This window comes from Megalopta genalis, chromosome 2, assembly GCF_051020955.1.
Source record: "Megalopta genalis isolate 19385.01 chromosome 2, iyMegGena1_principal, whole genome shotgun sequence".
Lineage (NCBI taxonomy): Eukaryota > Metazoa > Arthropoda > Insecta > Hymenoptera > Halictidae > Megalopta > Megalopta genalis.
Genome location: NC_135014.1, coordinates 27940967 through 27954460, shown reverse-complemented (window position 1 = coordinate 27954460; position 13494 = coordinate 27940967). Strand labels below are relative to the sequence as shown.

At 44.6% G+C, this 13494-nt stretch overlaps 2 protein-coding genes across 2 annotated transcripts in view; both read right to left on the bottom strand.

Moving 5' to 3' along the window:
- Positions 1-13494, bottom strand: part of fng (Fringe glycosyltransferase) — a 127224-nt gene that overhangs the window by 95375 nt on the left and 18355 nt on the right. The window lies entirely within an intron of this gene.
- LOC117229940 (acyl-CoA Delta-9 desaturase) lies at positions 6564-10312 on the bottom strand. Its single transcript, XM_033486900.2, has 5 exons — positions 9894-10312; positions 8729-8859; positions 8447-8652; positions 8149-8334; positions 6564-7393 (listed from the first exon to the last, which is right to left on the bottom strand). The coding sequence occupies exons 1-5, from the start codon at positions 10120-10122 to the stop codon at positions 7126-7128; spliced, it is 1020 nt and encodes a 339-aa protein (XP_033342791.2). The 5' UTR covers positions 10123-10312; the 3' UTR covers positions 6564-7125.

The window sequence follows — 13494 nt, the reverse complement described above, 5'->3', positions numbered from 1 at the left end:
GAGAGGCGCGGTCTACTCTCGCGAGAGCACCGAGGGGTCCATTTGCCCATGGGATTTCCAGGTCGGCACTCTTCGATCGCGGAAGATTGACGAATGGAAATGGGAAAGGGGACCACACACCGGTGTTCCGGCGAGCACGGCAGTCGCATTCCTGCGGGCCATTACCATTTCAGCGACACGTATCGAGTCGAGAGGCTGGTCGCGTGCAGCCGAGAACAAAAGGCGACGACTGGCGCGTTGCCAGCCGGACGATCATCGTACCCGCGTTTTATTTTCCGTCGCCGTCATCGTGGTCGTTGCCGTGGTCGTTGTGCCGTTGCCGTTGTCGTTGGCGTCCGCTACCGTTGCGACACGACGGGACGCGACGCGACGCGAGGCGAGTCGAGGCGACGACGAGGAGGAAAATAATATTCCCCCGGGATTCCGGGAACGCCACCGGGACGACACCGCCGAATTCGTATCACGTAGACGACGAGAGCGGAGGCCGCGTCGCACACCTCGATACACCTGCTCGAGGGGGACACGTACCCGCCGGGGCGGGATTAGGGCGTCATTATAATTCATTACCATTGTCCGAGCGCGGTGCACCCCGCTGGTGCGCGAGAACTGCTTTTGTGCACGGTTTACAAATATTCGTAAGCTACTGCGAACACCTACAGACGCTTCGAAACTTTGCATTTGTGACACTGAGAGCATCTATAGACGCGCGACAGGTTTCCCGACACGAAGGGTGCCTATAGGCGCCCTGATAATTTTGTCGATATTTATTCCGAAAGATCTTTTATCTCAGTTAGACGAGAAAGAAAGGTTTCACGTTAATATTAAATTTGCATATTATAGATTATTATATAATATACATAGCAATTCGGTTCAGAGAAATAAATAATATTGCTTCGATGCAGCGAAATTCAGTTTTTGGATTATCGAAATGTGTTATCACAAAAGTGCATCCGTATAGTACGGTCGGTGCGTCACAAAATCTGTCGTAGTCAAAATATTAATAATATTATATATTATTATTATATAATTATTATATATTATATATAATAATATAATTATATAATATATAATAATTATATAATTATTATAATATATTATAATATATTATATTATTATTATGTATAATTATTATTAATATTATTATATTATATAGTTAATAATTAGTTGAAAAGAAGGCGCCTCGGCTAACTGATTAACTGATTGCACAACCCTTTCAGTGATCGAAAAGCATCGCTTTTTGGGACTTTCTTTTTCTAAACGAAAATGAGCTCTTAAAGGTTTCTTAGACGCATGTTTGGGTATTCAAATCGATCTCTAATTTTTCCAAAAGAATAAAAGATCATTTACGTCGATCGACGTAAAATCGATCACACGATCACGACATATCGATCGCGTCGATTTCATTCTATTTCATTGGAAATGGAATAATATTTTGATTCGAGGGATCGACGCGACGTGATACGCGCTCGGAGCAGCGGCTCGCAGCAGCAGCAGCAGCAGCACCACGATCGATCGTTTAATCGATTTGACCCGTCGCTGTAACGTCCAATTGATTTAGATGACGCTGGTCCGTTGGGCCGTGAGCCTCGCGATTAGGCGGATCGATCGTTGCGTAACCGTGTCAAAATTAATGGCGATGCACGGAGCTCGTTCTGCCGGCCGTACGCTTCATTGCCTCCAAACTATGTACACATCCAGCGAACATGATTTTGTATCGTGATAGCGCCAACCTTCCGGCTCTCGGTATTTTTCTCCGCTTTGGAACTCTGCGTTGCGCCAGAAGCTCCGTTAAAAAAATTTCAAGGAATAAATTTGTCATTTTTCTTGATAGCGCAGTCCTTTTTGTATTTTGTTTTTCTGCGTATATTTCGTGATTTTTTAATTTCATTTCTCTCTCTCTCTCTCTCTCTCTCTCTCTCTCTCTCTCTCTCTCGTGAAACGGTTGCTTCATTTTAAAAATAGTAAACCTATCAATTAATTATCAAAAATAATCTCAGTCGATACGTATTTTCGATCGTTCGTGGCTCTATTTCGCGAATAGCTCGATGGTCTCGTTTTCCACGAGTGATTGAAATGTTTATGGAACGTTAGAATAACAACGGTCCTCGACAATTCCCCATAAGAACGATTCCCCATTCCAAAGATTATTTCTCATGATTAAAATCGGTAGCTTCCCTCTTTCCAATGAAACAAGAAATTTCGAGAAATATTAAACGGTTCTTTTCTGCTAGAAAATTCAAGAGGAAACTAACAGAGATTCCCTTTATTTATTCGATCCATTAAGTAACGTCGAACGAGTCCGATTTCGAAACGAATGGCCAGCACGGAGAACGGAAGCGGCGGCGCGAAATAAAGAATCGCCGGCTCCCTAAGAGCGCGCGCTTACAGTTAATTCCGTCCCACCTCCGAGCCGGTCTATCTTGTCGACATAACGATAAATAATAACGACGCGGCCAGCCTCGTGTTCTACAACCTGTTTTCCTCGAAAACGTGGAACTGAGAGCCGCGAGGTAGAACCGCGCGAACGGCTTCTTTCGCGGCCATTAACCGTCCGCGAGCCATAAACCGGCAGCTATTCGAGGCTGATGCCGCGATTTGTTTACGGTACCGGGATTTCGCAAAATCGTTTGCGACACGCTCCGCGAAACCGATCGAGAATCGCGTCTCAGCCCCCGGGGAGCCGCGGCGCAAGGCGAACCGAGGAATGCACAGTGACTGGATCAACGCAGCGGAAAATGTATTCCTTGCGGCGAGTCGACGCCCGAGTCATCGTCATCCTCCGAGGACTTCTACGAGCTCTCTTCAGCAACCGGCGAGAAAAACCTGGAAACTCACGGTCCCCCGTTCAACCGACAAGTCCGGCAAATAACGTTCTTACGGAACCCTTTCGACCGAAAAGTTTCTGGGTGCGTGGAAGGTATAGCAAATTCTCCCTAATTTTTCTTCGGCTTCTGAACAAAAATGGACGATTTGGGAAGAGAAGATGCGAAATTGAATAGGGGTAATTGGAATCGGTGAAAATCGCGGTGGACTGCGTAGAAACTACGGCAATTTCTCCCGAAAATGCCAAATTTCGGGTTGCTGTGAATTTCGCTATGCCAGACCTACGCCTATGTAATTCATTGCCACGTTGGAATTCCAGACAACAGAAAATTGCGAGTCAAGTAAGAAAAACCGCGGAGCTACAAGGTGCGTGGAAGGTATAGCAAATTCTCCCTAATTTCTTCTGAACAAAAATAGACGATTTAGGAAGAGAAGATGCAAATTTGAATAGAAAATGGTTGGGGTGATTGGAATCGGTGAAAATCGCGGAGGACACTGCGTAGAAACTACAGCAATTTCTCCCGGAAATGCCAAATTTCGGGCTGCTGTGAATTTCGCTGTGCCAGTCCTACTCCTAAGAACTCTTCAAATAAAATTCTATTCGACAAGTATTTCGAATAAATTCTTCGAATTAAATGTTGTTCGTACAATATTTCGAATAAAATTTTATTCGAGATTCAGTGAATATACCAAAATTGTGAAAGAAGGACTCCAAACGATTTCTCTTTACGCACGGGAAGTATAGTCGAATCAGATTTTATTCGAAATATTCAAAATATTTCCTGAAATCATGCAAACAAGAAAAATCAGGAGACCGTTTTTCACAATTTTCGTTCATTTAATAAATTTCGAATAAAATTCGATAAAAAAGAAGAAGAAAGAAGATAGAAACGCGCGTACATGAGCAATACTAACGGATGCAACGAACCGTAAAGAATTCGAAAAGACAAATAGATTTGAGCACCGAACATTTGTAGAAGAAAGAGAGGGTTTCTCAACAAGGTACAGAATTTATACGCGCCCTGCGTGAACCGTTAGTCTCTCCCCTTACTTATATAAAAAAGCTACGATTACAAATCAGGCCCTACTGTGTTCCCAGCAACCTTAAATCCAAAAGTTCGCCGAATCGTCGATGAACGGTGTCCGCTTTCCCGCCAAATTTTTCGAAGCTCTTTCACATCTGGGAAGGGAAGATCGGCGCGGCGCGGCGGCAAAAGAGCTCGCGAAGAGAAAGGGGGATGAAGTACCGAAAAAAAGAATTGAAGCAAAAGAAAGAAGAAAAAGCGAGGCGAAAAAATAGAATGGTAGAAGAAAAGGAGGAACGCGCGAGTATAAATCGTGGGGGGATCTCGCGTGAGCTTGATCTTTGTGAACGTGGAAAAAGGAGCAACCGTCGGCGCGGGGACCGGTGGAAGAAAAATAAGCGACCGCTGTGGAACAACCGTGGCACCGACGGGGCCCCTCGCCGAGGGCACGGGGACATAGGGGGCCCGAGGCAAAGAGCGAGAGAGCGAGAGAGAGCCAGAGAGAGAGAGAGAGAGAGAGAGAGAGAGAAGGACGCATTGAAACGCGTCATTCGATCACGAAGCCGGTATCAGGTGCAAACCAGTTTCGGTGCATACGGGAGAGCAGAGTGCACCGGCCCGATCTGCAAATGGCGACACGCACCGTTCGTCTCCGAACAAGTGCGCGCCACGAATCGGTTAGACACGCGTGAATCTGCGTAGACGGCCACGGGAAGAGGACGAGGACGACTTCTCGGGGCCCCCCTCGGTCGCCTCTTCGACGTCTTAATCCGATCCTTAATTTCACTCGGCGGATTTTTATGCGCTCGCAGCTGCGATAAATTGTCGGGCGCTGTTCTTGCTCCGCGACACTGTTGCTCATCAACCGTCGTTCTACATAGGAAATCTACGGCGATCTTTCTTTCGCGAACCGACGATTTCAACCTTGTTCTTATATTCGTCCTCGAACACACTGGCTCGTTTCAGATCTCGTTGCATCACAGTCCAAACTTAGCTGCAGCGATCGTGATCTAGCCGCAGCGGCTCGCATTGATGTTCGAACAAATTTGTTGCTATTACTTGGAATAACGGAGAAATAAAAATGTCTCGCTTTCTTTAGCGTTTTTTCTTTTCATCTGATCCTGGAACGAACATTTAAGAACAAATGCGTACATTTGTAGATCCGAGGTAACTTGTACGTACACTGAAAATTACGTCGAAACTTTGCATTGTTCCGTTGTTAAGTACAAAGTCCTTTTCGTTCTAATATAAACGGATAAAATAATTTCGAGCAGCTTTTTTATGCAGAAATATAGAATATATAATAATAATATATAATATAGAATATATATATATAATAATAATATATAATATAGAATATATATATAATAATAATATATAATATAGAATATATATATAATAATAATATATAATATATAATATAAGTAAATAATTTTCTTCAGAGTCCTATGAAGGAGAACCAAGTGCTAAAAGAAACGTTATAGGTACGCAGACCCCGCCCAAAAATAGCAGAAACGATAGAAAAAAATCTGTAGAGCTGTGTGAGGAATGATAAGAAGCGCGCGCTCCAAGACCGTCCCGTGGTTAAACAGTCCCGAGGCGGAATAAACATTTGCGGTTCCTGGAGGATCGAAGCGTTCGCGACAGGTTTGCGCAGCGATAGACGAGAAGATCAGAGGGAGAGGCACGCGATCGGAGCGCGTTATTTGAACAGAACGATAGGGGACTATCGTTGAACAAACCCGCGGGCCGGGCCGGGCCCCGGACCCCGATAAGACAAGCTGAAACGACGCGAGGCGGTTCGCTCGCTCGCTCGCTCGCTCGTCATCCGAGCGAGCCCGATCCTTTCACCGGCTACGAAACGGGCCAGCCACGCCGGCAGATACAACTTCCAGCTATAAATCATCGGTATCGTCGTTACCGATCTAAAATTCAGCCAACAATGGGCCCACGGCAGCCACCGCTCGACGATCTTCGCGCTCCCTGCCCCTCGAATTCGGCCGGTTCGGACTCGTTCGAAAAGAATGTCGCAAGCGGACCGCGCGGATTGTAACGAATTCTTTTAATTTAATTTCATTTCATTTAATTTAATTTTAATTTAATAATTAATCTAACTTCCTAGTTTCGGTTTAAATGACCGCTTAAGGTCAAAAAAGCGGTCGAAACGACCGCTTTCTTATTTCGCAATTCTGCAAAGTTCCGAGACAAATTCTAAATAAATTCGGACTTCTCACTTTTGCGAAGCAGTACATGCCAGTTAGTATTACTGCTTGGTAGGTTCAGTGTTAAATTAATTAAATTGTATTTTGCGACTTCGCGGGAATTTCGGTGGTTGATCGTCGGCGCTGATCGCATTTGAATTAATTAATGGACGTGGATTCGGAGCCGTGGATTGGGTCACCGTTGCCGTAAATTTAACCTCGAATGTAAAGCACAGACTGCGGTTTTACAAACAATAAGCGACAAGACGATTATTAAGTACGTTGATTTTTCGAACACGTTGTTTAAACGAACATTACGCAACGGTGAAAAAAAAGAGAAGAACGCAGGTCGCGTTCGTTGTTAAACCGTGTCTATTGTTTAAAGAAGCCTGGCGTGACGCGGAAAGGATTACAGCTTACAATTTAGCCGATTCGATACCGCTGAAGAGGGCGTACGATTCCTAAAACGCCGAGCAGACGTGTGAAAGCGCAGGAGAGAGAGAGAGAGAGAAAGTGAGGATTTTTACAGATAACTTTATACACACAAACAATAAAATATTCGGTATATAATGCCCTCGTAATTGTAACGGCAAGCGTCCAAAGTCTACAACGAAAATTTGAGAAATGCATTTTTCCAGATTTTGCATCGAAACGCATTCATTGCAATACTCACAAGTTACCGAGACCCGTCTATCGCGACGCATCTGTCAAATTTTCGTTACATGTTCAAACGACGAAGTCGAAAACACGGAGTTATATTATTCCTTCATTTTTACCGTTCCAAACAACAGCAGAATTCAAACGAAGTATCAGAGTCATTGTCTAGTAAAAACTGATCCCGCTATAAAGTGAGACCGGACAACAGATCCGCGCCCTATCACAGATCAGTCTAAAGGGTTACGTTTCACCGAATACATAAATTACACCCCTAATACAATAAATTACACCCCCGAGCCCGATATTTCGCAGCTGATACAAAAGATTGACAAATAAAGGGACGCTTTATCCGCTGATCGTCATTGTCTGTCGACGATGTCTCGCGGTTCTGCTCGGATCGTGGTCCCGTTGGTTCCGTTTCACTGTGACTTCGCCCTTTGGTCGAGCACCTTCCACCTTTGCGACTCGTCCCCGTATCTCTTCTGGTGGCGGCTAACGAGCGAGGGTTTCGCTATTCTGAGATCGTAGGCCAGGCCGAGGTACTCCCAGAAATCGATCAGCTTCGCGTAGAAGCTGTACGGCGTGTCCGTCATGCGATAGTCCCACGGGAAAGCGTGATGGAAATTGTGGAATCCGTCGCCGAGCGTGGCCAGAATCGTCACCCAAGACTCCCTCGCCGCGATCCTCCTGCAGCAATCAAACGCGGTAGAATTCGGCCGGTTTCGTGGAGCGCAACGGCGACGGTGAGATCGCCGTTCAATTAATATCGCCTTGCCGATATTAATTGTGGAATCGGTTTGACATCGGTTTGACATCGGTTCGCCGTTAATTCACCGGATGTTTATGCTAAGACACCGAGCTAAGCGCTATTGTCGCAAAATCAATTGGACATCAGATTACCATCAATCATCGCTCATCGTCAGGAATAATACTTATGCAACTTCCCGTCTATTGTTCCGCCGCGGTATTAGGTCGTCGAAATTATATATATATATATATATATATATATATTATTATTATTATACATATATATATATATATATATATATATATATATATATATATATATATATATTATTATACATATATATATATATATATTATTTTATAATTGTTGGCAATCGGTGACTATAGAAACGAGCCTCGAGGCTCGAATAATCGTGTCTGCTTTCCCCGAATTGTCCCTTATATATATATATATAATATACAACTATAAAATAATCGTATCAGCTCTCTCCAAATTGTCCATTTTTGTTCACAAGCTGGCGGAAAATTGGGGAGAATTTACCGTATACAGGTTTTTCCGAAAGAATGCGGCAAAGAGAATACAACTTTATTCGACGCCATCGAATCATTTTCGTGTCCATCCGAGCGTCAATTAGAGAGTCACTACTGTAATTTTCACGGCGCGTAGCAGGCGATCGAACTCATTTTTTACTTACGTGTCGTAGGGCCGGGAGCCGATCATATGGGCGAACGAATTGATAGACCAAGTCGCGTGCAAGACGAACACATATGGGAACATGTAACCAGCGAAGAAAGCGTTCCAGAACGTTTCGTTCCAAAAGTACATCGCCGCCGACACGGGCATCATTATCGCGCACACGAGGTAAAGGGGCAGAAAGTACCTGAAACGAAACGGCTCGAAAAGTCTCGGGGAAACGAAACGTCTTCGCGAAGTCGGTCGGCCTCGAGTTCTCTCGCTGGATAAATTCGTAGATAAAATTCGTAGATATTCACTTGTGCTGGAACATCAACAGTTTGTCCTGTTCGAACCGGGAGAAGTCCATCTCGGTCTCCTTCTGCAGCAGCATCGGGTGTTTCTCCATCATCAGCCAGCCCACGTGAGCGAAGAAGAATCCGCGATTCGAGTTATGCGGATCCATGTCCGTGTCGCTGTACTTGTGGTGCATGATGTGGTCCTTCGCCCATGTCAACGCGCTGTTCTAAAATTAATTACGATATCTTTCGAACCGCTCGTACTTTCGCAGCATCCGAACGAACCGCGACCGCGGCGTTTACCTGGCCGGACAAGGTCTGGCAGAAGAGGAGGATCACCCTGAGAAGTGGCGTCGCTTTGAAAGCGTTGTGGCTGTAATACCGATGCGAGACTATCCCTTCTCCGATGAGCGCGACAACTAGCCAGACGAACGCTGCGACATTCAATTTTCAATCGAATCTGGTTCTCGACGGTGCACTGTGTACCGCGTTTGCTAGTCATTTCTCCCGGAAATGCCAAATTTCGGGTTACCGTGAATTTCCCAGCGGTGGTATTCTGTGTAATTTATCGCTACGGTCTGTTCGAGCGTGATCAGAGAAGAATAATCGCGATGCTGAAGGTGCGCGTGGTGGGTGCAGTAAATTCTCCCTAATTCGCGCTGAGATTGTGCAAGAAAATGGGAACAATTTCGGAAGAGGAGACACGATCATTCTAGCATCGCGATCTGAGCGCGAATTAGAGAGAATTTGCTGTACCAAGTTATGCGAATCGTCTTCGAATCATTGCGCGTGGCCTCCGAAATGCCTTCGAAATTGCGTCACGTGGCTTCCGAATTACCTCCGAATTGCCGAATCGCGGCAAAAAATTAGAAATGCAAGAGTCAAGTCAACGTTTTTATTCTAGCATTATATCCGCCGCCTTTCTTTTGCCTTTTGCCGCGAGTTTTCGTAAAAACGAGCCGCGATGCCCGAAGTATCGTCGACTTAATATTCTCGGATCTGTTTCAATTCCGATCTCCGAACATTTCCGGGAGAAATTACTCGAAATACCTCGAAAATGCGGTAAAAATCATATTCAAATCATACATTTATGCCCAATAATTATAACGTTTTACACGCGTCTAATAAAACAAATTAAAAAACGAGGGTTTCTCTTTCTTTTTTCTTTTCATTCCAAGTAATAGCAAAATTAAAAAAAAAACGCTTTTTAGCGATCGTCTAGTAAACTACTAGACGTAGTAAACTACTAACTAACTACTAACTAAAAAAAGGAAAATTCAAGTGATTCGATGCAGTTTCGAAAAAGTTATTGCGTTCTAGATGGTGTACGAAAACTTTTGCGGGCCACTGTATGCATTCGAATAAAAATATGTCGATGAACGAATATCTCATTACGACGATATTTCGATGAAATAACACCGCGTTTGCGAGACAAACGATGCTACGCCAGGTAGAGAACGATACTCACCCCAGGCCAAAGTAGCCCATTTGGCATGGAAAAACGCGGTGTAGGCGCCGATCACCCACCCGGTGTGGAACCAAACGTAAAGGGCGACGATACGCCACAACACTTTGTGCTTGTAGGTCATGTCGGTGCCATAGGGCGCCCCTTCTATGAGTTCTCTAACCTCGTACGTGACCTCGCCGTTCTCCTTGTGCTTTTGGAGGTCCTGCTCTTGGCTCGTTTCGGTGGCCATTTTCGCGAAACAATTCGTCGGTCGGTGTTCGTCGACGGTGCAAAATAAAGGAACGTACAACACGTATCAGTATATCGTAGACTTTCGGTAAAAATTGCGGAACTCGCGGGCAACGACGACGACGACGACGACGACGACGACGACGACGACAAGTGGATGTCCCCGATTCGGGAAGTTAAAGGACAGAATTTCAGCCTCGGTCAGTGGTATATATCCATGAAATCAATTCCATATTCATAAAATGTATCGTGACTTGCCTATTTTCCATCATCGTGGAAATGTTAATTCAATGATAGAAGTCGTTCGTTCGTTCTGTGACTCCAGGTCGATAATACTTGTATATCCCATTTTCCACGTCACTTCCGCATCGTATTTAAACCACGCACCTTCACCTGTGTTCTTCGTGTCAGGCGACTCGCGATCGCTGTACAGAAAACATCCGACCAACGAAGAATCGCGGCACGCGTTTCTTGCAGAGTCGCGGATTGTCAGCCACGACAAGAACGACAGAATTACTCGTAATTAATCGAATAATTAGATCCAGTTTTTGTTCACTCTTGCGCAAAACACGATGGAAAACTTCCTCGTCGAACGTTAAATCCCTCGTTCGTAAATCTGTTTTCTTCGCGATCGCGCGGATCGCTTTTTAGCGATCGTTTAGCTTCTTTGGTTTTTAGTTTTTACTTTCTTTCGTCGAAAAAGACGGATAGGAAAAAGGCACAACGTGCGCTTAACTGCGCTTGAATGCCGACGAGGAAAGAGTAGAATTTTAATCCGAACCGAATAACGTTCGTACATTCAACCTCTTAACCTACGGCTACGTGTGAGACGCGTGGTCTTCTATTCGGGCCAAAACTTACGTGATTACATGTCGCATATCGTAAAACATTTATTTTTTCGTACAGAACGTATATTGTCACTATTGTGTCATTTTCGGTGCAGCAAAAGTATCAACGTTTACTCTCGCTAAGAAAAGTTTTGAAGCCAGACTGTTGGACGTACGCTAATTGTAAATATTGGGTCGGTCGAAAACTAGTGGAAAACTTGTGGAAAAATGGTCTACCTTGGGAAAAATCCGCGCTACTAATTAGTTCATTCTTATGTATCTTCCGTATCTACCTTTCAGCGTTGCGACCATGAAATACGTACTTCGATAATAATTAGTTTCCTCATTTTCCACGTAGCGAACTAAACGTTTTGATTTTGGAACGTTTTAGATGACAGGAGAAAGTGTCTAGCCTGCTAGATAACAAAAAAAATGGAAGAACTCGCGTATTCAACTGCTTTCACCGATTATCTAAGCGATACAGTAATGTCTCTCTAATTGACGCCCGGATTGCGCACAAAAATGGACAACTTAGGAAGAGGAGACTACGATTATTCGAGCCTTGCGGTTTATTTGTATAGTTATAAACTGTCCACAATATTATATATAAAAATATTAAAATAAAATTAAATAATTAAAATATTAAAATATAAATTGTCGAGCCGCAAAAGGCTCGAATAATCGTATCTCCTCTTCCCAAATTGTCCATTCTTGCGCGCGATCCGAGCGCGAATTAGGGAGAAATTTCCGTATTCCGCGACGTTCCACGATTTCAATATTTATTACTGTTTTAGACGTACGTAATCGCGACGTCTATCGCTTCTATTCTTAACCATTTATCGTACGACCGATGACGTGCGAAATGATGTCTCCCCTTTTTGCCTTTTCAATCTTTATGCACCGCGACGCATTCTTGCGATCTCGATTAAATGACTCGAGTGTTCCTTTTTTTTTTTAATGTTAGAGAGACTGGTTTACCGTACAATGACTGAAATACTGCGCAAGCCTTGCGGCTCGTTTTTATAGTTGCCGATTATAACCATAAAATAAACAACTGTAATATAATATAATATAATATAATATAATATAATATAATAATATAATATATATATAAATATAATATAAATGTAAATTATATATTATAATAATAATATAAATATATAAAAAACAAAATAAAAACGAGCCGCAAGGCTCGAAAAATCCCATTCTCCCTTCTCAAACTAATTCCCCATTTTTCTGCACAATCCGAGCGTCGATTCGGGAGAATTTACTGCACACGTCTCTACGACCGCCGTCATTCGCGAGCGACGTTTAGGTTCGTTTCAATTCGCGGGGGTTGGTCGGATGGATCGCTTCGGCATCGTTGTAAAAGTTGACGAGACACCGTCCGCCGAATCGAACGGACACCGGACAAATTGATAGGGGGGAGCAGAGATACGCGTCGTATTATTACGTTTCTGGTCGCGTACCCGGTCGTCGCGTGTTGGCTCGTCGATTCTGGTCACGCGACCGCGATCGTCACGTGTAAAAACGGCTTTATGTGCGCGGAATGACCGGCAACAAAACCGTGGAAGAATGGTGGCCCCGAAGAATCGACATAAACATAGTTGCGCATCCTATCCGCAAGGATATTCTGGGCCCGCTGGCAAACGCAACATTTTCGGAGGATTTTAAAGGATAAATAAAAGATAAAAAGGTACTTTTCAACCCTCCTCCCCTCCCCCTTCGCGAGTGACGCCGCCGACTCGGCGCAGCGGTGACTATGGTGCCGAAAAAATAATGAACAAAATTCGAGCGACTTCTGAAAAAGGTTCGCGGCGTCGCTGCTCCAGAGACTCTAATATGGTAATGTCTCCCTAATTGACGCTGAGATTGTCCACAAAAATGGACAATTTTGGGAAAGGAGATACGATATTGTTCGAGCCTTGTGGCTCGATTTTTATGGCCATCGATTGTCAACAACTGTAAAAACGAATTTCAAGGCTCGAACAATCGTATCTCCTCCCCCCAAATTGTCCATTTTTGTGGACAATCCGAGCGTCAGTAAGAGAGACATTACTGTATCCCTAAATGCAGTTCGGCGAATCGATCGAGTTTGATCGAACGGCGCGAATTATTACCGATCGCATAAAAATCGATCGGTAATCATTCCGGCGGCCGGTTAATTGCTCGCGGTCCGAAGGGCCCGTCCGAGGAACACGTGTCCCTTCGACGAGTCTCGAGGGATTGGCGGTTGCACGTGCACGAGGGGAATCCTTTTGTCCGGCTTCAGAAAAGTCTATAATACGAGAGGAGAGCCCGAGGAGGTCCGAGGTTCCGAAGGACGAAGCACAGCCCTCGGTGGTGCGTCGTGAGGATCGGGACACGGCCAGAGATTAAGCGAAGAAAGAGAGGGAGAGGGAGCGTGTGTGCACGAGGCAGAGAGAGAGAGAGAGAGAGAGAGAAAGAGAAAGAGAGAGAGGATAGGACCAGCTGGCCCGAGAGGAGACGATTCAATCTCCTTTCTCTGGCCTTTTCTGAGGACGAGCCGGAATAGTAGACGGCAG

Excerpts from the sequence above, each read along its gene's own strand:
- LOC117229940 (XM_033486900.2), bottom strand. The coding sequence starts at position 10,122 with ATGGCCACCGAAACGAGCCAAGAGCAGGACCTCCAAAAGCACAAGGAG. Across the intron at positions 8,860-9,893 it reads ATGGGCTACTTTGGCCTGGG|CGTTCGTCTGGCTAGTTGTC; the intron begins GTGAGTATCGTT and ends TGAATGTCGCAG. Across the intron at positions 7,394-8,148 it reads GGCTCCCGGCCCTACGACAC|GAGGATCGCGGCGAGGGAGT; the intron begins GTAAGTAAAAAA and ends TGATTGCTGCAG.